At 43.1% G+C, this 24,433-nt stretch overlaps 2 protein-coding genes across 2 annotated transcripts; both read left to right on the top strand.

Moving 5' to 3' along the window:
- Positions 1-4,760: 4,760 nt before the first annotated feature.
- LOC106580581 (hexokinase-4) lies at positions 4,761-12,958 on the top strand. The gene is made up of 10 exons (XM_014161794.2): positions 4,761-4,944; positions 6,242-6,404; positions 8,014-8,168; positions 8,315-8,434; positions 8,770-8,865; positions 9,016-9,115; positions 9,267-9,450; positions 10,852-11,007; positions 11,185-11,418; positions 11,556-12,958. Exons 1-10 carry the CDS (start codon positions 4,864-4,866, stop codon positions 11,701-11,703), a joined length of 1,437 nt encoding a protein of 478 aa, XP_014017269.1. The 5' UTR covers positions 4,761-4,863; the 3' UTR covers positions 11,704-12,958.
- Positions 12,959-13,296: 338 nt separating this feature from the next.
- On the top strand, positions 13,297-22,455 carry LOC106580582 (myosin regulatory light chain 2, atrial isoform-like). The gene is made up of 7 exons (XM_014161797.2): positions 13,297-13,581; positions 14,100-14,201; positions 21,203-21,278; positions 21,379-21,483; positions 21,820-21,898; positions 21,999-22,047; positions 22,264-22,455. Exons 1-7 carry the CDS (start codon positions 13,504-13,506, stop codon positions 22,366-22,368), a joined length of 594 nt encoding a protein of 197 aa, XP_014017272.1. The 5' UTR covers positions 13,297-13,503; the 3' UTR covers positions 22,369-22,455.
- Positions 22,456-24,433: the final 1,978 nt, after the last annotated feature.

Raw genomic sequence — 24,433 nt, 5'->3', positions numbered from 1 at the left:
AGATTTCTGAACATGCCTCAAAACCATGCCACGACCATCAGAAGCCCCAGCCCTGACAGTAGGTCCACTTACTTCAGGAACATCCATGTAAACTCCATCAGTCCCCACTGTGATCTACCAACATGTTTTATGGCCTCTGCATATGATACATCATGACTGATCCTATATTTCTGAGCCTCTCTCTGTACCTGGCATCCACCAAATTCTGCACTGTGTTCTCCTCACAATTAGTGCACTTAACCTTCACATTGCTTCCACATTCACCGTAATCATGTGCCCCTCCATACTTGGCACATATTTTCTTTCCTTTACATTGAGCAGCTGCATGTCCCATTCTTTGGCATTTAAAACACTGCACTGCAAATGATCCAAATTCTCTAACGTTGAAACTAAGGAATCCTTTCTGTACTTTTCCCAGCAAGACTCTCAAACCTCAGCATCACTGATAAGCTTTCACTTCTTTGACCCTCTTTCCTACTGATCAACCTTTTGGCCTTAGGTAGGCTGATTTTTTTTGGGGGGGGGGATGGTTTGTCCTCGGGGTTTCACCTGCCATATCAGTTCTGTTATACTCACAGACATAATTCTAACAGTTTTAGAAACTTTAGAGTGTTTTCTATCCAAATCTACCGATTATATGCATATCCTAGCTTCTGGGCCTGAGTAACAGGCAGTTTACTTTGGGCACGCTTTTCATCCGGACGTGAAAATACTGCCCCCTACCCAAGAGAGGTTAAATGCTTGAAAGTGCAATGATAGCACATTTAGGTGACAACTAACCCAAAAATCTGACATTGTTTTTCATTGGAATTTGGTTGACAGCATATTGACAACACATTCGGAATTCAGCATATGTTTGGCTGTCTTTTTGAAAGGGTGAATATAAACTGAGTGCACAAAACATTAGGAACTTGTGCTCTTTCCATGACATAGACTGACCAGGTGAATTCAGGTGAAAGCTATGATCCCACTTGTTAAATCCACTTCAATCAGTAAGGATGAAGATGAGGAGCAGGTTAAAGAATGATTTTTAAGCCTTGAGACAATTGGGACATGGATTGTGCATGTGTGCAATTCAGAGGGTGAATAGGGCAAGACAAAAAATGTAAGTGCCTTTGAACAGGGTATGGTAGTAGGTGTCAGGCGCACCAGTTTGAGTGTGTCAAGAACTGCAGCACTGCTGGGTTTTTCATGCTCAACAGTTAAATGTGTGTAACAAAAATGGTCCACCACCCAAAGGCCATCTAGAGCCAACTTGACACAACCGTGGGAAGCATTGAAGTCAACATGGGCCAGCATCCCCATGGAACACTTTTGACACCTTGTAGAATCCATGTGAATTAAGGCTGTTCCTAATGTTTTGTTCACTCAGTGTAGGTTGTAATCTCATTGGTCAATGTCTCAATCAAATATTATCCAGTTGTCCACGTTGATATGACGTGGTGTGCCCAGGGGGTAGTAGTTTGGTAAACTATATTTTCAGAGTAGCTTTCCCAACACTGGTAAAATGTCAACAACAGGACAGGCCATGATGACCTAAGCCTCGCCTAGGCTACTGTCATTTCTCAGCACCCCCATTCTTTGTTTCCCTAAGTAATTTTGCTCCATTTAACAATTCCCACTTGGCCACTTTCCTCAGTGCTAAGTGTTTTCCATACCAGAAGTGTCCAGATAAATTGATTTCCAGGGCAACGGATTAAAAACATTGAGCATGGAGACTGTGAAAGAGAGTTCTTGGAAGCATCTGTTGACAGGGTGGTTGTGGCAGGATGAGGGGAGTTTTTTCCCCCTTGAATAGGATAGTTTTGGTTGCCATAGATATTCAGAAAAAATAGCCCTGCCTTGTCAATGAGACGTAGCTTTGGAGCTGTATACCGCAACCTTACGCAATTGTTTTCTCAAATGGAAAAGCAATAAAACATGTCTTTTTTGGATACACATTGAGATTCATATTTGGTTGAACATTACGATCTGAGGACCAAGGTGAGAAGGACTTGAATTAACCTGACGTTGAATAGTTTGCTTTTGGCCGGTACACTTATATTGACGGCCGCAGTGGATGCATCATTAACTGCAAAAGCACACGAATTAAGAAAACTAGTTTCCAGGGCTTTGAGTGAACACTTTTAACTGAATTAGCTATTGTTTTAAATTATTATTTTACAAAATAACTAGCCTAACAGCAGACAAAATGTTCAGCAGGGAGGAATTGGTTGGACATAAATGACTGGACATTTGTTCAACACGTTAAATAAATAGTTTAAAAATAATAATTAAAAAAACATTTATGTATTTACAGATGAAAACCAATAATTTCTAAGTTTGTTATTTATCTTTACGTTTTCTGCGTTCTTCATGTAGCACCTTTAAAACGAACCGCTACTTTTTAACCTGCTCCTGTCGCCCACCTGGACAACACTTTACTGTTCCACAGCAGACAGCACCCATGACCGGCAGGACATGTATGATATGGACCCTCATACGATGGACAAGGTAAAAACAGAAAACTATTACCATGTGCTTTTAATGTTACAAATTGTCATTGTGATAATCTAATCCATTAATGGAAAATTCCCTAAAGTGCCCTTTTAAATTGTCCTAAGAAAGTCTCAGAAATCTCACCTCCTCCCAGGGCAATGGAAAACTTTACTTATCTAGCAAACTGAGTTTCCAGAAGTTTAAGAATAAATCACTGCAAAAGTCCATGAAAGCATGAAACAGTGTAACAGATAACGAGGATATGAACAATTGAATTAGCAGGTATTTGGATATATGTTCTGGATATTTTACTTGTCTTCAGCATTCTAAATGCGTCATTATACAATTAGTTCTATATTTGCTTTACTTCTAAGTGATTACTTTCACCATATTCTGAATATAGAACGTTTTATTTTTTATTTTTAAGTCATTGGTCTTATCTGATGAGTGAGGCAGGTGGATGGAAGCCTTGCCCATCAGGCCATCTCAGCAAACAGCCTAGCTGGAGAGCTCTAACTGGGTTAAATTAGCTGGCATAATCAGCTATGGAGAAGCACTTGGCACACGTTCAAGTTCCATCCATAAAAGGACCTGACACAAATCAAACATGGCTGGATTTCTCAAACAGCAGCATGCATATGCCTGTGTGTGTGTGTGTCTGTGTGTGTGTGTGAGCGTGTGTGCGTGTGTGTTCATGTGCGTGTGTGCGTGTGTGTTCATGTGCGTGTGTGCGTGTGTGTGTGAGTATGTGAGCATGTGTGTGTGTGAGTATGTGTGTGTGTATGTTCAATCAAACTTGAATGATTTATTAATTATTCAGACATTCTTAATTTGCAGATCAAGGTTTGGCCAAATCTCTTAACAGTCTCCTGATAAGAAGAATTGTAGTGGACCCAGTGTGTGTCAACTTGTATGTCTGGATTATTGTTGCATTTACTCTGAAACCAGGAGGTCAGGGCACCGAGGAAAGGGTCACCACTGCTATTTTTGGAGCAGCTTTTGATAACCTTTGAGTGATAAGCACAGGAGCCCTTTGCCTACAACGCTCCATTATTGATTTTATGGGCCATTCAACTTTGCAGTGTGCTAAATTTAGATGTATATTTATCTAGTTAAATAATGATAGACTTTGAGTAACGCAAAATTAACCTGCATCTACCAGTATCTGATCTGCCTAGGTACACGTATACAGGCACAAATCATGTGCATGTTGAACCCAATGACATAGGCTACTCTTAAACCCACTGACATAGGTCACATCTTTGCCACAATTTCAAAGCAAAGACAATAATCTGCATTTCAACTATTTCTAGGTCAAATTATGTTATCTGTTCTACTAAATAAAAGTCAGGTCATCGCATAGATACAGATTGGAAATTAACTTAATGGAATTAAATATTCTGTTGAAAAGCAACAAAAATAGTTTAGCTGTATGTATTTGTAGTGGCTTTTAGTTTAGATCAACATTTACCTCTGTCTGAGGCGTTTATTTAGTTTGCCTGCTTTTGGGGTTTGTCATTACCTGCCAGAATCTTTATTCAAATTGGTAAAACATTGAGATCTTGTTGGTCATTACACATGTGACAGATTTAGTCACAGCAAAGTCAAATTGACCTGTGATGATAATAGAAAGGCATAATATACAGTGATTGTACAAAACATTAAGAACACCTTCCTTGAGTTGTAGCTCTTTTACCCTCAGAACAGCCTCATTTCGTTGGGCCCTGGACTCTACAAGGTGTCAAAAGTGTTCCACAGGGATGCTGGCCCATGTTGACTCCAATGCTTCCCACAGTTATGTCAAGTTGGCTAGATTTTTGATACACACGGGCCATTCTTGATACACACGGAAACTGTTGAGCGTGACAAACCCAGCAGCGTTGCAGTTCTTGACACACTCAAACTGGTGCGCCTGACACCTACTACCATGCCCTGTTCAAAGGCACTTCAATCTTTTGTCTTGCCCATTCACCCTCTGAATCCATGTCTCAGTTGTCTCAATGCTTAAAAATCATTCTTTAACTTGTCTCCTTCCCTTCATCTAAACTGATTGAAGTGGATTTAACAAGTGACATCAATAAGGGATCATAGCTTTCACCTGGATTCACCTGGTCAGTCTTGTACACTCAGTCTATAGCTCTCCTGAAATCAGGTCATAGATATATCGTCTGACCACATGTCCTTGGCCAGATGGGATGAGGCATTAGGGTGCGGGCGTTTGTGTGTGTACAGAGGGCACCATCTTCTCCAGGCCAGCCCCTTTTACCAGAGCATAAAAACAGCTGAGGTCCTCATTCAACTGTATTTACAGTCCACCGGCTCTGCAGACACACACTCACCATACACCTAGATACACACGGAGAGTCATTTGTAAGGCTAGAAAAGATGCCGTGTGTCAGCTCCTACACGGGCCAGATGGGGAAGATGCCTTGTAGCCTCAGCTCTGTGCTAGAGACAGCCCTCATGGTAAGATACACATTTCTGAAGAGTTTAGATGAGAACTCATTTTGGTATCCAGTCTAGGTTTTAACCTCAGAATAGTTTACTTTGGATTGAGTTACTTGAATTGATTTTCAAATCATTTGTACATTATTGCCTTAATAATGTTATAATTTGACTTTCAACTCTACTATTATTACTCATATTGTTCTGCATGAATGTTGTCTGAATTAACTCGTCTTCACACACAGACTGCCCCGTGTTGTTTGAGAAGAAATTATGGGTGAGAAGCTTTGTCAGATGTTCAGTTCACTACTTTGTCCTCTTTGTGAAATAGCTGGATGAAATTCTGTGTATCTTGGTGGTGACGTATTTCAGAGCAACCATCAAACAGGGCATACTGCATATAGCAACTTCTTTGACTTTCAACTTATTACATTATTTTATTTGTTTTCAATGTTTGTGTTTCAGCAGGTCACATTTTAGATGAATAAAATTGGAGAGAAAGGGCTGAAGTGAAATATTAAATACATCTTCATTATCCCTTACTCTCCTTCACAACACTTTTTTTCCACAATTTGCTTTGTTGTGCTATAAATAATGTACTCCATCGTTTCCCAAACTAGGGTTCACGACCCATGTGGGGTCACCTGATTTAAAATGGGTTCGCGAGAGAAACTGAAATCAAATGTAAAAAAATTGTGCTTGGTTCATAGAACCGGGGTTACGTCAGTAACCTCCGGTAGCCGCTAGATGCGGTTGTAAATACAGAGCGGTTTCTGTTTTCTTCCTACAAATGTGGCTCACTCTTTTGAAGGATTTATGTTACAAAATATTATGACCCCCATCACAGAAAGATAAGGAGCATGTATGTGTCTTCTGTTTCCCTCTACAATGCCCACAAGCCGCGTAGGACACATTAGACCAGAGTGGATAAGACCAGGCACTAAATCAGACTGGGGGGAAAAGAACATCAATGATAATGTTGTTTTCTACACAGAAGTTTATAGAACATTATAGCCTGATGACCTTCTGAACTTACCAATACCTTTCTGATGCATTTCAGTCACTTCAAACCATCAAAAGTATTATCAGACTGATTTGTAATATACTATCATAGACTCAACTTAAAAAGTAAACATTGACCGTTGATTACAAAAGTTTGGGAACCCCTGCTGTACTTTATTTGTGACGTATGTATGTAAAGTGTCCTTGGGCTTGAGAAATGCCACACCTGACGTTCCCTTGGGGGTTAATAATGCTATTGTATTGTAAAGGTATTTTATGAATGAGACCTGCTCTGAACCCGTTCCTCCCTCCGCAGGTGGAGCAGATTCTGTCGGAGTTCAGGCTGAAGAAGGAGCAGTTGAAGGAGGTGATGAAGAGGATGATGAGGGAGATGGACCGGGGACTGCGTGTGGAGACGCACCAGGAGTCCAGCGTCAAAATGCTGCCCACCTACGTCTACTCCACTCCTGAGGGATCAGGTAGAGGCATTTACCTCATTTGGGTCGCTCAACGAAATGAGTGCCTTTTGCGTATCTTTCATATTTTAAGTAGAAATTATGCATCAATATTGCATTTTTAAAAGCCTGTTATATTAAAGGATCGGACCCTTTTTTTCCATTTTCGCTTAAAATGACATACCCAAATCTAAATGAAGTGCCCTTTAATATAGACTACAAGGAGAATTCAACTTATCTGAATTTCAATATGAAATAAAGCCACACCCTCTGTGACTTCTTGTAATGTCTTGTCTGTGGTGTGGCGGAAAGAAGCGCAGGAAGCAGCGAACACTGTGTGGTAATTTTAATTAAGAACCACCCGTACAAAATAAGAGGTCTCCCAACAACAGGGAAAAAATACAATGAACAAGCACAGTCAACAAACGCAGTTGACATACAGAAAAACAATCCCGCACAATAGGGTGCGGGCCAGCTGAACTAAATAGCCCTCTTAATTACCTAACTCAGGGCAGGTGAGAAAACATAAAAAAAAGGGAAAAACAAAAAGGGAATCGGTGGTAGCTAATAGGCCGGTGACGACGACCGCCGAGCGCCACCCGAGCAGGAGGGGGCGCCACCGTCGGTAGGAATCGTGACACTTCTAGGAAGGTTTTAACCCACTTACCCATAACATTTCTCAACGTTTTCACCATCAATGTAAAACTCAAGTTATTTTGTTGCTTTGACAGTCATTTCTGAAGATTATAAATTATTTCATGTGATTACTGATTAATTCACATCGGTCCCTCATTTTAAGGTCAACCCTGTTACGTGAACTGTTTTTAATATGTTTTTAACTCTTGTTTTAATATGGTGAAATTATTCCTTAAAAAAAGTTTTCTCTAGAAACATTTAACATCTAATAGTAAAATCATAGTGTAAAAATAAAGTGAACTGTTTTTAAACATTTTGACCATTTTCTGGTGTCTTGTGGTGGGAAACTGAGCGGGTCGGGCATAACACGTCAACCCTGTTACACATACAGGCTAGAAAGCTTTTAACAATTTCCCCTAAAAAAATTATCTTGCATTCAATTGCACCTCACTGTTGCACACAACAAGCTTCCATTCTCCCTGTCACAAGCGTATTTATGGCTGATTTAAGATTAAATCACCAACCCTGTTACAGTCAAACCTGTTACAGTAAACACTGTTACTTTATTTGGCTCTTTATAGGCACTTACTATAGTAAAATGTAGTGTTTCTTTACCTCTTGAGATTGGAAAACATGTTTTTTATGAAGTTGAACATGAAGTTTTATGAAGTTTATGAAGTTATTTTTATTTTTTTACCAAGTTACACTTCGCATAAGGCACCAATTTGGTTCAACAACCCATTTATTCAATGCCTTCTTGTGAAATAACAATGCAAATTCATGATAGCTAGTCTATTTGTACCGAATGGTAATGTCTTGAGAGCTGGCACATGAAAGAACATTACATTTCTTATTAGATCTAGTTTACATTCAGTGTCTAGGGATTTTTGAAATACCATATGCCTCAATAAGATAAGACTGTATTCCAAAAAGCCCTGGTTGTGTGAGTGTGTGTTTGATCCTATATGACAACCTTCTCTATGCTGCGCTGTCTCAGAGGTGGGGGATTTCCTGGCCCTGGACCTGGGGGGGACTAACTTCCGTGTGATGTTGGTGAAGGTGGGGGAGGATGAGGAGAGGGTGTGGAAGGTGGAGACCAAACACCAGATGTACTCCATCCCTGAAGACGCAATGACAGGCACGGCTGAGATGGTGAGCGTGCAGCACTAGTGTACTTAGAAGTGTTCACTCAGAAGAGCACTGTGCTGACCAGTGTAATTAGTGTCCCATAAATCCTGTCTTTCCATTTCTCCGTCTTCTCCTCTTTCTCCTTTTCCCTCCTCCCTCTCTCTTCTCAGCTCTTTGACTACATTGCAGAGTGTATATCAGACTTCCTGGACAGACACCACATCAAACACAGGAAGCTTCCTCTGGGTTTCACCTTCTCCTTCCCCGTACGACATGAGGACATAGACAAGGTATGACGTGGACTAAGTACAAGATCCACACAGGTTTAGAGACATCAGATTAGAGAGTTGACCTCAGTGACTATCTGATTGTCTGAGTTAGTGTCTGTCAGGGGAGGCTGGTTGGAGGAACTATAAGAGGACGGGCTCATTGTAATGGCTGGAATGCAATGAATGGAATGGTATCAAGCACATCAAACATATGGAAACCACAAGGTTAACTCCGTTCCATTTATTCAATTCCAGACATTACAATGAGCCTGTCATCCTAAAGCTCCGCCTACCAGCCTCCTCTGAGCCCTGTTACCAACCCTACCCCTAACTCTAACCCTGTGTTTTCCTCCCAGGGCATCCTACTGAACTGGACCAAAGGGTTCAAGGCGTCTGGAGCCGAGGGTAACAACGTGGTGGGACTACTGAGAGATGCCATCAAGAGGAGAGGGGTAGGGTTTTTACTACAGGATAAGGATTCTATGTTTACGATACACAGAATTATAGATATGTTATGATAGACATGCTATGAGACATTTGTAAAACATGCACAGTAGATTCATGTAAGTAGAGTCATACTGAAATGTCCCTTTACTCTTCAGGACTTTGAGATGGACGTAGTTGCCATGGTGAACGATACAGTTGCTACCATGATATCTTGCTACTATGAGGACCGCAGCTGCGAAGTGGGAATGATTGTGGGTAAGGACACACACACACACATTGATTGCTCATCCACTAATCTCCTGTTACCTACCACCTTCTCTACCCCTCTTTAAAGCCAACTATGTTGGTGTTTGTCTGTAATACAACACACAAATCAAGTGTAATATGAGCATTGTGCTATCCCCAGGTACTGGGTGTAACGCCTGCTACATGGAGGAGATGCGGACAGTGGAGCTGGTGGAGGGAGAAGAGGGGAGGATGTGTGTGAACACAGAGTGGGGGGCCTTCGGTGCTAATGGAGAGCTGGAGGAATTCAGACTGGAGTACGACAGGGTGGTGGATGAGACATCTCTCAACCCTGGACAACAACTGTGAGTACTGGAGAGCTGTCTGTTTCACAAATAATCAACCAGGCCCTTCTACGTTTAGGGGGTGTTCCAATCTCCACTGGTGATAAAACCTTTCATGGACATAAAAGTGGCTATATAAATTGATTCTTGAAAGTAGTACCTAGAGGTAACTGCCAAAATAAACGAAACACCAACATAAAATGTTCATAGGGCATTGGTCCACCACGAGCCACCAGAACAGCTTCAATGCACCTTGGCATAAGTGTCTGGAACTCTATTGGAGGGATGCGACACCATTCTTCCATGAGAAATTCCATCATTTGGTGTTTTGTTGATGGTGGTGGAAAACGCTATCTCAGGCGCCGCTCCAGAATCTCCCATAAGTTTTCAATTGGAATGAGATCTGGTGACTGAGACACGCGCACGCGTACACACACACACGCACACACACACACACACACACACACACACACACACACACACACACACACACACACACACACACACACACACACACACACACACACACACACACACACACACACACACACACCCTTTAAACCCCCTATGGTCCTTTAAGACCCCTCTGTTCAAAGTCCCTGAGATCTCTTCTTCTAGCCATGGTAGCCAAAATAATGGGTAACTGGGCATTTTTATACATGACCCTAAGCATGATGGGATGTTGAAATTGCTTAATAAACTAAGGAAACACACCTCACTATATTTTTACCAGTAGTTCCAGCTAATACTGCACGTGTATCCAGACATGCCCATTCTTAGAAGCTCATATTAAGTAACAGTCCAATGTGTTTCTGAGAGCTGCACATGTTTCTGTGACACACTGCACATGTTTCTGTGACACACTGCACATGTTTCTGTGACACACTACACTTGCAGCCTGAGGATAAGCACAGGTGGAAGCGTGCCTCTCTCTCTTGTTCTCTCCCTCACCTGTCTATGACGCTCACCTGACTGACCTGCAGCCTGTGTGGTCGCTAGGTAACCCGGTTGTTTTCCTGGCTGTGGCCAGTGGCAGGCCCATATATGTCAGGGTCAGATTAATGAGCTCCTGTCCAGTGCTCAACCAGGCTAATGGCTGTTTACCGTTTGCTCTGACAGTCTCTTCACACAGGCAGCCGAGGAGCTGAGCCTCACTCACCCTAGCACTTTATCTCTCTCTCCACTCACAACGACAGAGGGATGGAGAGATCGCCCTCCTGCTTTCCTTCTTATTCTTCAGCCTAGCTGGGACATGATGATGACAGGGATATATAGGTTCACGTGTTGTGTGACGCACGACTCTCTGTCTCCATCCACCTTCTCTGCTCTGCTGCTTCCCTCTACTGTCTCTTCTCTTCCCTCTGTCCACCTTCCTCTCCCCCCTCGCTCTTTCCCTCCCCCCTCCCCTCCATCTGTCTGTAGCTATGAGAAGTTGATCAGTGGGAAGTACATGGGAGAGCTGGTGAGGCTGGTATTGTTGAAGCTGGTGAATGAAGAGCTGCTGTTTAACGGGGAAGCCTCTGACCTGCTGAAGACTCGCGGCAGCTTTGAGACGCGTTACGTCTCCCAGATAGAGAGGTGAGGGGTCACGACACAACCTTGAAATGACAATAACATCTGTCAACACTATTAGAATTACAGCAATACAGTTTGTGTCAGTGACTGTCTTCTGTGTGAGACAGTAAAGCTACGCTCAGTAAGTCTTGGTTCCTTAGTAAGTGTTAAGTGTGTATTCTCTCCTTGTGTGTTTCTCAGTGACTCTGGTGACAGGAAGCAGATCTACAACATCCTGTCCACGCTGGGCGTGTTGCCCTCGGAGATGGACTGTGACATAGTGCGTCTGGCGTGTGAGAGCGTGTCCACGCGGGCAGCACACATGTGTGGAGCGGGGTTAGCCGCCGTAATCAATCGCATGAGAGAACGCCGCAGCCAGGAGGTGCTGAAGATCACCGTGGGCGTTGACGGCTCCGTCTACAAACTCCACCCCTGGTGAGGAGTAGGAGGGAGATGCAGAGAGAGAGAGACAGAGAGGGTCACTAAGTCTGTAACATACAAATGATGCTATTCATATCTAGTGAAAATGTAATGGATTTTATTCTAACCCTGATGTTGATCTCCCTCCACAGTTTCCAAGACAGGTTCCACAAAGTTGTACGTGAGCTGACGCCTCACTCTGACATCACCTTCATCCAGTCAGAGGAAGGGAGTGGCCGGGGAGCAGCACTTATCTCTGCAGTAGCCTGTAAGATGGCAGCGTGCATTCTGACACAGTGAGAGGGTCGTAACAGCCTCCCACCTATAGGGGGTGATGCAGGTGAACCAGGCTGAACTGAACCCCTACAGTAAATGACTCCTCTGGAGAATCTCAATTGGTGTTGCTCAACTCGCATCCTCTCCTCCATCCTCGCCTCGCCTCCTTTTGAAAAAGGTCAACGGTAATCGAGGAGTGGAGGGGAGGAAACATGGAAACAAATGCATTTGTATGAAATGAGTCTCTCCTTCTTCACTAGCGCGTCATCATACAAATTTCGTTTACAGGGGTGTAAAGTAGTAAAAACTAACTAAACTAGCGCGTCATCATACAAATGACGTTTACAGGGGTGTAAAGTAGTAAAAACTAACTTAGCTAGTTGTGCTAGACATTTTCTAGATAAAACTATGAAATATGTGTATGCTTTTCTCCTCCAAGTGAACAACAGCTGAATCAAAGGGGTCAGATTTCAAAACTCTGCCGCTGAGGATGCACTTCAGTATCCTTCGCGAGAGGAAGCTATCGAAGTGAGGAGGACACTCCTCTGTTCGCCTACAAACAAATGAACCCTCTCCTTGACCACTTATCGGTTTCCAGGTCACAGAGGAGAGGAGGACAGAGGAGTCGAGGAGAGGACGGACTGTTGTCCAATTAAGAATCCCCCCCATCTAAGGTCACCCAACTCTGGCCTTTTATCGAGGCTCTCACAGAGTAAAGCATTCCTCCTCACTGGTGAGAGAGGTAATATATGTGTGGAGAACTCATTGTACTGACATGTAACCCTACCACACAGCACACACAATATGGAAAACAAAGAGGCAGGTTAAATCAGTATTTTCCCTAGTGTACAGTATTATACAGAGTCTCTGTAAATTTCCTGGAGTACCCACAATGCACAGGTGGTGTGTCACAGCAAGTACTGAACCCTTGTTATAACATGTTCTCAAGCTACCACTGATTGCAGGTCTTTGAGGCCTGGTTAGTACTGTGATATAACGTTCATGTGAAAAGCAATGACATTGATTTATAACGTCTGTATGTTTTTAGTTTGCTGATGTCCGTACAATCCAGAGATGTTACCCTAAAAACAGTAACCTAAAAGTAAAGGATTAGACATTTCAAATGTATTGCAGTTTAGTCTCTCACTTACTGTTAGTGGGAAATGAAATGCTTCTTTATAAAAGGTATGTATGATGAGTTTAGGTCTTAATTGCTAATATGTATATCTAAGAATGAGAATGTGCTTTGTTTGTTGTAAATAAAGTTGCTATAACATAACATTTTTTTATTTATTTTTTGTGTGTCTATCATCATAAAACATTTAGGCTTTTGCTGTACATTACCACATACTTTGGTGTCATAAAGAACTGTAAAGTTTCTGTTCAGCAAAGCCTAAGTGTAGGTGAGTAACACAAAATCAGGCAAACACCCAACACAACTGAAATAAGAGTATAAACAACAGCCATACCAATGGGTAACATCTCAACTTTTCATCGGTAGAGATTTTACTGACTATACTCACATTGCATCACATAACACCCACAATCCTCTAAATCCCACCTCCTCGTTTGCCATATCCCGCCATCCCCACTCTCTCACCGTACCTCTGCACATCCACCTCCCCTCTCTCTCCCTTCTCTTCTCTCATCGCATCACCCCTCCTCCCCCTGCACTATATCTCTCCCTATCTCCTTACTCCACCCCAGTGGAATCCTGGTCCTTGGGTCCTTATCGTGTTCCCACAGAGAGAGAGAGGTTAGAGATGGCCATGTAAGGGACTATGGTACCCACTGCAGGCTTATTATAGGAGGGCAGAAGATAACATGGGCCATACATATAAACCCTCCCTACTAATCACACATAGTCCTGGACCAAGAGACATTGCACCACACACTGACATGGTGAGTAGAAAAATGACATTCTCCATATTATTCATCGTTTGCCATCTAACTTTTCTTATGAGCAATATATCTCTGGAATATTGATCTGGAATTGAGTTAATTGTTGTGATACAATATTAGAAGCGTTTTTGACTATGTTGAGAGTACATCTGGTGTTAGGTTTCCATCGGAACTGCTTTTACAGTGTTGAAAGCCCTTTTATAATATCCTACTATTTTGATTACAAATATAAGTCCTTAGAAAGTAAATCATGCTGATTTGAATTTAAATCATACCGACTTTGGATGACCTTGGTCAAGTAAAACTAGGATGGTTTAGTGTAAGAAGAAGAGGCTAAAATGTATATGTGACATGTTTGAATTTATCACTCAGTATTCTTTCATGTAGAATACATGGTTTAATTATTACATGTTGATGTAGCTGCTTTTGTTAGACTCCCTCTCTCCTCTCACTCTGGTCAGACTGAGTGACAGTAAAGATGATGTGTAACCGTCTGTCTATTTGTCCTGGTGTCTCAGGCCAGTAAGAAGGCTGCTAATAAGAGACAGAGGGGAGCCCAGAAGAGCTGCTCCAATGTCTTCTCCATGTTCGAACAGTCCCAGATACAGGAGTTCAAGGAGGTAAAGTTACACTTTCACTGTCTAGTTCATGAAAGTGCCATATTGGTAGTTTGGATTGCTGGTTCATAGACATTAGACGTCAGAGGAAACTGCTCTAAATATAAGTGATAAATACATTTGGATAATAATTATTTATTTTATGATGAAGGTAAAACCAAACAAAAAAATGCAATATTACTAACCACTGGTGAAAAACTACTCAATTGTCATACTTGAGTAAAAGCAAAGATACCTTCATAGAAAATGACTCAAGTAAAAGTGAAAGTCACCCAGTAAAAATACTACTTGAGTAAAAGTCTAAAAGTATCTGGTTTTAAATGGACTTAAGTACAGTGGTGCAAAAATTATTTAATTGTCATACTTGAGTAAAAGTACAAGTAAATTCTACACATCAAATTTCTTATATGAAGCAAAGGAGAAGGCAAGATAAAAACAATTATTTCCGGACAGCCAGGGACACACTTCAAAACTCAAACATCATTTACAAATGCAGTATATGTGTTTATTGAGTCTGCCAGTTGAGGCGCTAGAGCTGACAGTGAAGGTTATGTATGTGACCACGGTTATGTGAGCTATTGGATCACAACAATATGGTATCCTTCCGCGTGGCAGGATACATACCGAGTAAGGATTTCAAATGAATCCCATGTACTGGGTAGTGCTGAGGTTTGAGGCTGATCCCCTTAAATAGCTGCCACCACCCTTCTTCCACCTCGTGTCCTTTTTCGAGGCGGTGTAGATCACATAACCGTGGTTACATACATAACCTTCGTTATGTAGCACTAAATTGGATCACTCCAATATGGTATCACAATAACAGATTAAATCGGGGAAATTAAGGGCCAGACAGAGGGAAAATTCCCGTAGGACTGAGGTCAGGGCAGTCATAGTTACTGTGTCCCTCCGTCCCCAAATAGGGAAGCAGAGGCAACACCCAGCACTGCTGTCGCAACCTCATTGGTGGCGGCAACATAGACTCGATAGTCCCTAGAAAAGGTGCTAGACGATGCCCAACTGGCCGAGGCGCAAATGTCATTGAGGATAACTCCTCAGAGCAGGGCCCATGGTGTAGCTACTCCTCTAGTAAAACATCCCAATACAGCAGACGGCAGATATGCTGTAGTAATGGTCCACAATCCAATGTGAGAGTCTTTGTATTGATAGGCTCTGGCCCAGAACTCTCTCACCATAGCAAACGAATAACCGATCGGACTGTCGTATTGCCTGTGTCTGTGTAATGTAAGTGTCCAAGGAACTGATCGAGCACAGCACACTTGGGGAAAAACATCCATCTCACCCGCTGCCGCAGGAGGGGCATTGCTGGACACAGAGGTAGAACTCCCTTCATAAATCTGGAAAGCAATGGGTAGCCACCCATGGGTCCCTCTTGGCATGCCAAGATAGCGGGTAAATACACTCTCAATGTGGATGCCCCTCGGCCCGCATCGAGCTGTGACTGTGAAAACTGTAAATCCATTTGCACATATGACTCTCACACCAGGTACAGAATATGCCCCACCACATTTGATATGAGGCATTGTTGGAAGAAGCCATGGTGCTCCGCAATGTGTTCATCACATTATCCTGAAGGCCTAGACTGGTCCACTAACGCCTTTCAGAGGCCGAGCCCAAAGTTGGAGGCGGTGCGGGTCCGGATGCCACAGTGTCTGAAAAAGCAGGTTGGGCCTCAGGGGCAGCTGCCATGGAGTCCCCAACAAGAGGGACAACAGGAAGCTGAACCATGGTGGTCTCGACCAGCATGGAGCTATCAAGTGCAGCTGGTGGCCCATCAAAATGACCCTGTCTAGTGTAGCTGTGACCAGGGGAAATGGTGGGAACACGTAAAGCCAATCGTGAGCGAGTGTGTCCAGACCCAGAGGGCCTGTAGGGTCCGACATCGAGAACAAGCTGGGGAAATGAGTGTTTTCCTGAGTTGCAAACAGGTCCACCTGTGCTCTAACTGTCCCAAAACTGTAGCATAAAATAAAATCTTATTGGTCGCATACACATGTTTAGCAGATGTTATTGCGGGTGTAAAGAAATGCTTGTGTTCCTAGCTCCAACAGTGTAGTAATATCTAACAATACACACAAATCTAAAAGTGAAAGAATGGAATTAAGAAATAGAGAAATATTAGGACGAGCAATGTCAGTGTCCAGAGTATATATATATATATATATTTTCTTAATTCAATTTTTTCTCTTTTAGATTTGTGTGTTTTGTTAGATATTACTGCACTGTTGGAGCTAGGAACACAAGCATTTCTCTATACATACAGTGCATTCAGAAAGTATTCAGACCCTTTGACTTTTTCCACATTTTATTATATCACAGCCTTATTCTAAAATTGATTAAATGTTTTTTTTGCTAATTTATTTTAAAAAAAAACTGAAATATCACATTTACAAAAGTACTCAGACCCTTTACTCAGCACCTTTGTCAGCGATTACAGCCTCGAGTCTTCTTGGATATGACGCTACAAGCTTGACACACCTGTATTTGGGGAGCCTTACCATGAGCCATTCCTCCTCAATTAAGGTGCCACCAACCTGTGGTTGGGATGTATAGACATGATGGACAGTATGTGGATAGAATATGTAGTATATCTGAAGAATACGTAGGATAGAATAGTGTATGTACAGCAATAGTTGAATAGGATGGACTTGACTAGAATACAGTATATACATATAAAATGGGTTAAACAGTATGTAAACATTATTAAAGTGACCAGTGTTCCATGTCTATGTACATAGGGCAGCAGCCTCCAAGGTGCATGGTTGAGTAACTGGGTGGTAGCCGGCTAGTGACAGTGACTAAGTTCAGAGCAGGGTACTGGGCGGAGGCCGGCTAGTGATGGCTATTTAACAGTCTGATGGCCTTCAGATAGAAGCTGTTTTTCAGTCTCTTGGTCCCAGCTATGATGCACCTGTACTGACCTCACCTTCTGGATGATAGCGGTGTGAACAGGCAGTGGCTCGGGTGGCTGAGGTCTTTGATGATCTTCTTGGCCTTCCTGTCACACGGTGCTGTAGATGTCCTGGAGGGCAGGTGCCCCCGGTGATGCGTTGGGCTGACCGCATCACCCTCTGGAGAGCCCTGCGGTTGCGGACGGTGCAGTTGCCGTACCAGTGAGGGGCCAAGCTGAATTTCTTCAGCCTCCTGAGGTTGAAGAAGTGCTGTTGCGCCTTCACCACATTGTCTGTATGGGTGGACAATTTCAGATTGTCAGTGATGTGTTCGCCAAGGAACGCCAAGGAACTTGAAGCTTTTTACCGACCACAGTCAATGTGGAAGGGGGCGTGCTCCCTCTGCGGTCTCCTGAAGTCCATGATTAGCTCATTTGTTTTGTTGAAGGAGAGGTTATTTTTCTGGCACCACTTCGCCAGGACCCTCACCATCTCCCTGTAGGCTGTCTCATCATTGTTGGTAATCAGGCATATCACTGTTGTGTCCTCTGCAAATTTGATGATTGAGTTGGAGGTGTGCATGGCCACGAAGTCATGGGTGAACAGGGAGTACAGGAGGGTGCTGAGCATGCACCCTTGTGAGGCCCCAGTTTTGAGGACCAGCGTAGTGAAGGTGTTGCCTACCTTCACCGCCTGGTGGCGGTCCATCAGGAAGTAAAGGAGCCAGTTGCACAGGGTGGGGTTCAGACCCAGGGCCTCCAGCTTAATGATGAGCTTGGATGGTACTATGGTGTTGAAGGCTCAGCTGTAGTCAATGAACAGCATTCTTGCATAGATATACCTCCTGTGCAGATGGGACAGGGCAGTGTGCAGTGCGATGGCGATTGCATCATCCATGGATCTATTGGGGTGGCATGCAAATTGCAGTGGGTCTAGGGTGTCGGGTAAGGTGGAGGTGATATGATCCTTAACTAGCCTCTCAAAGCACTTCATGATGATATTAGTGAGTGCTACGGGGCGATAGTCATTTAGTTCAGTTACCTTTGTGTTCTTGGGTACAGGAACAATAGTGGACATCTTGAAGTAAGTGGGGACAGCAGACTGGGATAGGGAGAGATTGAATATGTGTCACGATTCTCTAAGACAGAACCCAGAAGCAGACCAGGACAAGGTGAGTAAAATGAAGGTGAGTATATATTGGTAGTCTTGATGTGTAATTTGAGTGATCCAGGAGACGGAGCGGCAGCGGAGGTGAGTTGATGAGAGTAAATGGGTTGATCCAATGAAGTCACTGTATCCACCGACGGCCAGGCAAGGGAGTTGAATGTTCCGGGAGAAAGACTGTAGACAGAGTAAACGGGAGTGAGTAACCAGTAACAAGCACAAAACAACAAAACTAGCTCAGGAAACATGAGGCTGATACGCTGGCACAACATACTGTTCGTTGCTAACGATCCGATGTCAGCTCAGGGCTTAAGAAGAGGTGAAGATCACTCTATGGGCTAGGTGGGACGCAAGCGTCCCACCCGTGGTGCACTCCATCAACAGCAGGTGCATTTCAAGAGCGGCAAATTTGAATCCAAATAAATGTCAAAATTCAAATTTTTCAAACATACAACTATTTTACACCCTTTGAAAGATAAACATCTCCTTAATCTAACCACGTTTTACGATTTCAAAAAGGTTTTACGGCGAAAGCATAAATTTAGAGTATGTTAGGACAGTACATTTACAAGAGTTGTGTGTAATGTTTTGTCAATTCAAAGACAGGGTCACCAAAACCATAAAACCAGCTAAAATGATGCACTAACCTTTTACAATCTCCATCAGATGACACTCCTAGGACATTATGTTAGACAATGCATGCATTTTTAGTTCTATCAAGTTCATATTTATATCCAAAAACAGCGTTTTACTATGGCATTGATGTTGAGGAAATCGTTTCCCTCCAATAACCGGCAGTCAAGTCAGCACCACAAATTAAATAATTAAAATTAGAAAACATTGGTAAAATATTATATTGTCATTTAAAGAATTATAGATTTACATCTCTTGAACGCAATCAACTTGCCAGATTTAAAAATAACCTTACTGGGAAATCACACTTTGCAATAATCTGAGCACTGCGCCCAGAAAAATACGCGTTGCGATACAGACTAGCCGTCATGTTGGGGAGATCTAAAATCGAAAATACTATGTAAATAATCCATTACCTTTGATTCTCTTCATCAGATGTCACTTCCAGGTATCACAGGTCCATAACGAATGTAGTTTTGTTCAAAAAAGCTCATCATTTATGTCCAAAAATCTCCGTCTTGTTAGCACATGATCTAAGCCCGCCGGACTTCACTTCATGAACGAGGGGAAAAAATATATTTACGTTCGTTCAAACATGTCAAACGTTGTATAGCATAAATCATTAGGGCCTTTTTTAACCAGAACATGAATAATATTCAAGGTGGACGAATGCATTCTCTTTTATAACGTATTGGAACGAGGGTACCCAACATGAACTCGCGCGCCAGGTGTCTAATGGGCCATCATCGTTCCATGGCTCTTGTTCGGTCAGATCTCCCTCCAGAAGACTCAAAACACTTTGTAAAGGCTGGTGACATCTAGTGGAAGCAATAGGAAGTGCCAAAATATTCCTCAGCCCCTGTGTTTTTCAATGGCATAGGTTTAAAGGTAATACAACACATCAGGTATCCACTTCCTGTCAGAAAATGTCTCAGGGTTTTGCCTGCCAAATGAGTTCTGTTATACTCACAGACACCATTCAAACAGTTTTAGAAACTTTAGAGTGTTTTCTATCCATATATAATAAGTATATGCATATTCTAGTTACTGGGTAGGATTAGTAACCAGATTAAATCGGGTACATTTTTTTATCCAGCCGTGCAAATACTGCCCCCTAGCCCTAACAGGTTTTAAGAAGAGGTGAAGATCAGGACCAGGTGTGCAGAAGGTTGATGAGATGCAGGTGCGGGTAATAATAGATCTCCCGCCTAACCTCGTTGCCTGGCAACCAGACAGGGTGCGTTCAGGAACCTTAGACAACACTCAAACAAAAACAGTAATCTCAGGCAGAAACAGACTCAGGAAGCGGGATTCCTGACAATATGTCCACAAACACTTCAGCCAGCTGCTCTGTGCATGCTCTGAGGATGCTGCTAGGGATGCCATCAGGGCTGGCAGCCTTGCGAGGGCTAACACTCTTAAATGTCTTACTCATGTCGGCCACGGAGAACAAGAGCTAACAGTCCTCCGGAGCGGCCAGTGTCGGCGGCACTGTTTATCCTCAAAGTGAGTGAAGAAGGTGTTTAGCTGCGCTGTGTGAGAGATGAAAACGTGGTGTGCCTCGCGACACCTAGCTCACTATCATGTGAGAACTGCAAGTCCACTGGTGCAAAACATACACAGTCTCCTGATCTTGCGGGGTAGGTGTGGTCCCCGAAGGCTAAAACCAGTGAGGGTTCTGGTGGATAGACAAGTCACACAGTCTACTAAGACAAACCCTCAGCGACCAAACCGAGTATCACCCCTTGTTGGCACACTCTGTCACAAGTAATAAAAACAATGACAAAAACCAAATGAGATGACAGTAGAGCACCCAGATGGAGAGGCTAGCTAGCTAGCTAGCTAGCTGCTCCAAGCTATTGAATAATACCTCTGCCCCTATACACTCTAACATAGAGCTCTTACCAAGCGAATCCACTCTGGAATGAGCCAAAAGAAGGAAGAGGTGGGAGTAGTGCGGCGGCAGCTATTTAAGAGGGTCAGCCTCAGCACTACCCGGTACACAGGAATAATCTGCATTCCTTACTCGGAATGTATGCTGCTGTGTGGAAGGATTCCATATTGGAGTGATCCAATATAGTGCCTCATAACTTGTTATATTGATAGGTGTGTGAATTGGATTATATTGCTATTGAAATGTAACAAGTACTTTTGGATGTCAGGGATGATTTATAGGAGTAAAAGTAAAAGTTCTCAAAAATATAAATAGTAAAGTACTTATGTAGCACTTCAAAGTATTTGTACTAGTTACTTTACACCACTGTTACTAACTTATGGCTGTACTGTGTCTGTCTCCAGGCTTTTGGCTGTATTGACCAAGACAGAGATGGTGTCATCAAAAAGCAGGATCTGAGGGAAACCTATGGACAGCTAGGTATTCAGTCTCTTTACAAATGTGTGTGTGTGTCTGTGTGTGTGCGTGCATGCGGTCATGTGCATATGTTGGTATATTCATTTGGTTTTTTGTTTCCCAGGAAAGCTGAACGTAAAGGATGAGGAGCTGGATGAGATGTTGAACGAGGGGAAGGGTCCCATTAACTTCACCGTTTTCCTCTCTTTGTTTGGGGAGAAGCTCAATGGTGAGACCACATCGCTCCACATCTCACACAATCTACTTCACAGTTAGAAGGCTGAGACTCTTTTAATCTTGCCATAGGGACAGTCATTCATCAGTGTTTCCTCTGTATGAATGTTGTGATATCAATGTTATGATGTTATGTAATTTAATGTGGGTTACACTGTTGGTTATTAGGCTGGATGGTGTGTGTGTGTGTGTGTGTGTGTGTGTGTGTGTGTGTGTGTGTGTGTGTGTGTGTGTGTGTGTGTGTGTGTGTGTGTGTGTGTGTGTGTGTGTGTGTGGCTGGCTTGTCCGTGTTAGCTGAACTGTGGAATATACCGTAACTCTCCCCCTACAGGCACAGACCCTGAGGACACCATCCTCGCTGCCTTCAAGCTCTTTGACCCAAACGGCACAGGCTTCGTCAACAAGGATGAGTCAGTATCATTTGAATCTCTTCCTAGTTTGCCAAACTGTACAATGACGTAGAGTATAATGTTATTCGCTTTGTTCTGTCTTTTCCCCAACATTTTTTAGGTTTAGACGATTACTGATGAACCAGGCTGATAAATTCACAGCAGATGAGGTTGGTAATGTTTATCTCCTTCTTACCTCCTTAACAAGAAGAATACATTTTAAAAAATCACACAGTTGACAAGTTACTAGAGAGAGAGAGGGATCGATCATTCAATCAGTAGCGCAGTCCTACATGGACAGTAGAATTAATATCTGTGCACATTTATTTTGATCCGTTCCCAATGAGTTGCCTAACCCCACTGTCCTCTCCTGATGACATCCTCAGGTGGATCAGGCCTTCTCTGTGGCTCCAATTGACGTGGCCGGCAACATCGACTACAAGTCACTGTGTTACATCATCACACACGGAGACGAGAAGGAGGAGGCCTAAAGACGTTCTGACACCTGAAAGGGCAGAACTGGAATCTCCTCTGTGCCCGTCTTTTGCCAATACACTAAAGACATTTTCAAAAATCAACACCTGTCTGTGAAATGTTTAGGCTTGTTTCAAATCAAATCAAACTTTATTTGTCACATGGGCCGAATACAACAAGTGTAGACCTTACCGTGAAATGCTTACTTACAAGCCCTTAACCAACAGTGCAGTTCAAGAAGAGTTAAGAAAATATTTACCAAATTAACTAAAGTAAAAAATTAGAAAAAGTAACACAATAAAATAACAATAACGAGCCTATATACAGGGATACCGGTACCGAGTCAGTGTGCAGGGGTACCATTTAGTTGAGGTAATTTGTACATGTAGGTGGGGGTGAAATGACAATGCACAGATAATAAACAGCGAGTAGCAGCAGTGTACAAAACAAATGGAGGAGGAGGAGGAGGGGGGGGGTGTCAATGTAAATAGTCCGGTGGCCATTTGATTAATTGTTCAGCAGTCTTATGGCTTGGGGGTAGAAAATGTTAAGGAGCCTTTTGGTCCTAGACTTGGTGCTCCGGTACCGCTTGCCGTGCGGTAGCAGAGAAAACAGTCTATGACTTGGGTGACTAGAGTCTCTGACAATTTTATGGGCCTTCCCCTGACACCACCTGGTATAGAGGTTCTGGATGGCAGAAAGCTTGGCCCCAGTGATGTACTGGGCTATACGCACTACCCTCTGTAGCACCTTACGGTCAGATGCTGAGCAGTTCCCATACCAGGCGGTGATGCAACAGGTCAGGATGCTCTCGATGGTGCAGCTGTAGAACTTTTTGAGGATCTGGGGACCCATGCCATATCTTTTCAGTCTCCTGAGGGGGAAAAGGTTTTGTCGTGCCCTCTTCACGACTGTCTTGGTGTGTTTGGACCATGATAGTTCGTTGGTGATGTGGACACCAAGAAACTTGAAACTCTCGACCCGCTCCACTACAGCCCCATCGATGTTAATAGGGGCCTGTTCTTTTCCTGTAGTTCACGATCATCTCCTTTGTCTTGCTCACATTGAGGGAGAGGTTGTTGTCCTGGCTGTTGTCCTTGTTCTCTGACCTCCTCCCTATAGGCTGTCTCATCGTTGTGTCATCGGCAAACTTAATGATGGTGTTGGAGTCATGTTTGGCCACGCAGTCACAGGTGAACAGGGAGTATAGGAGGGGACTAAGTACACACCCCTGAGGGGCCCCAGTGTTGAGGATCAGTGTGACAGATGTGTTGTTGCCTACCCTTACCACCTGGGGGCGCCCGTCAGGAAGTCCAGGTCACATTTAGATGTTGCAGTTCAATGAAAGCGTTGTCATCTTTATAGTCGTACAAACTCTTGTTTCTGACAGCTGACTGACACGGAACCGAAAACAAAACTCACAAACTACACTTGAACACTACAAAATAGAGCAAAACATACTCAATTCAACATATTTAATCCCCCACATCCATATCCCCCTCAAACAGTGCAAGATTTAGATTAATACCCCAAATAGGACTTTTTCTTAGGCACATTCAGGAGAAAGGGCCACACTTCAATGAGGCTGTGTAGTTCCAGTCAGAGCCATATATTTATATGTGACTCTGGTTCCAGTCATTTAGGCCTTGGTTGTCGTGGATACAATAACAAACCCTTTTGTAAACTCCACTGCCAGACAGCCACCACATTCTCCTGGCCAAAAAAGATGCAGAACTGGACGGACAAATGTGTACACAAGGCTGAGGATACCAGCTATACTCTTCTAAGTCCCTAGACTTAGATGTTTGTACGATGTTTTACTTTTTGCAGTGTGAGATGTAGTCGTTGTAGAAGAAGCAGAGATGCCTATATCTTCTGGAGCTGCAGGCAGAGTAGATGTGGGGATAGATACATCCATAGCATGGGCACCAGATGGCGTGAAGAAAGAGGCAAAACCTGCCAAGAACTGTGATTCCTATCTGAGAAGGTGGGTGAAATGATCTTTACTCTTTGTTGAATTAAAGGAAACATCTTGTTTAAAACAAATGTTTCATCCTGATGAAGCAAAACATATTTTTGGAT

The sequence above is a fragment of the Salmo salar genome, chromosome ssa20 (genome assembly GCF_905237065.1).
Source record: "Salmo salar chromosome ssa20, Ssal_v3.1, whole genome shotgun sequence".
Lineage (NCBI taxonomy): Eukaryota > Metazoa > Chordata > Actinopteri > Salmoniformes > Salmonidae > Salmo > Salmo salar.
The sequence above is the reverse complement of the archived record's forward strand: the minus strand, read 5'-3'. Positions and strand labels throughout refer to the sequence as shown.

Coding starts and splice junctions, on each gene's coding strand:
- LOC106580581 (XM_014161794.2), top strand. CDS start 4,864: ATGCCGTGTGTCAGCTCCTACACGGGCCAGATGGGGAAGATGCCTTGT. Junction 8,435..8,769: donor GACATGAGGACATAGACAAG/GTATGACGTGGA, acceptor TTTTCCTCCCAG/GGCATCCTACTGAACTGGAC. Junction 8,866..9,015: donor ATGCCATCAAGAGGAGAGGG/GTAGGGTTTTTA, acceptor TTTACTCTTCAG/GACTTTGAGATGGACGTAGT.
- LOC106580582 (XM_014161797.2), top strand. CDS start 13,504: ATGGGCCATACATATAAACCCTCCCTACTAATCACACATAGTCCTGGA. Junction 13,582..14,099: donor TTGCACCACACACTGACATG/GTGAGTAGAAAA, acceptor CTGGTGTCTCAG/GCCAGTAAGAAGGCTGCTAA. Junction 22,048..22,263: donor ATAAATTCACAGCAGATGAG/GTTGGTAATGTT, acceptor TGACATCCTCAG/GTGGATCAGGCCTTCTCTGT.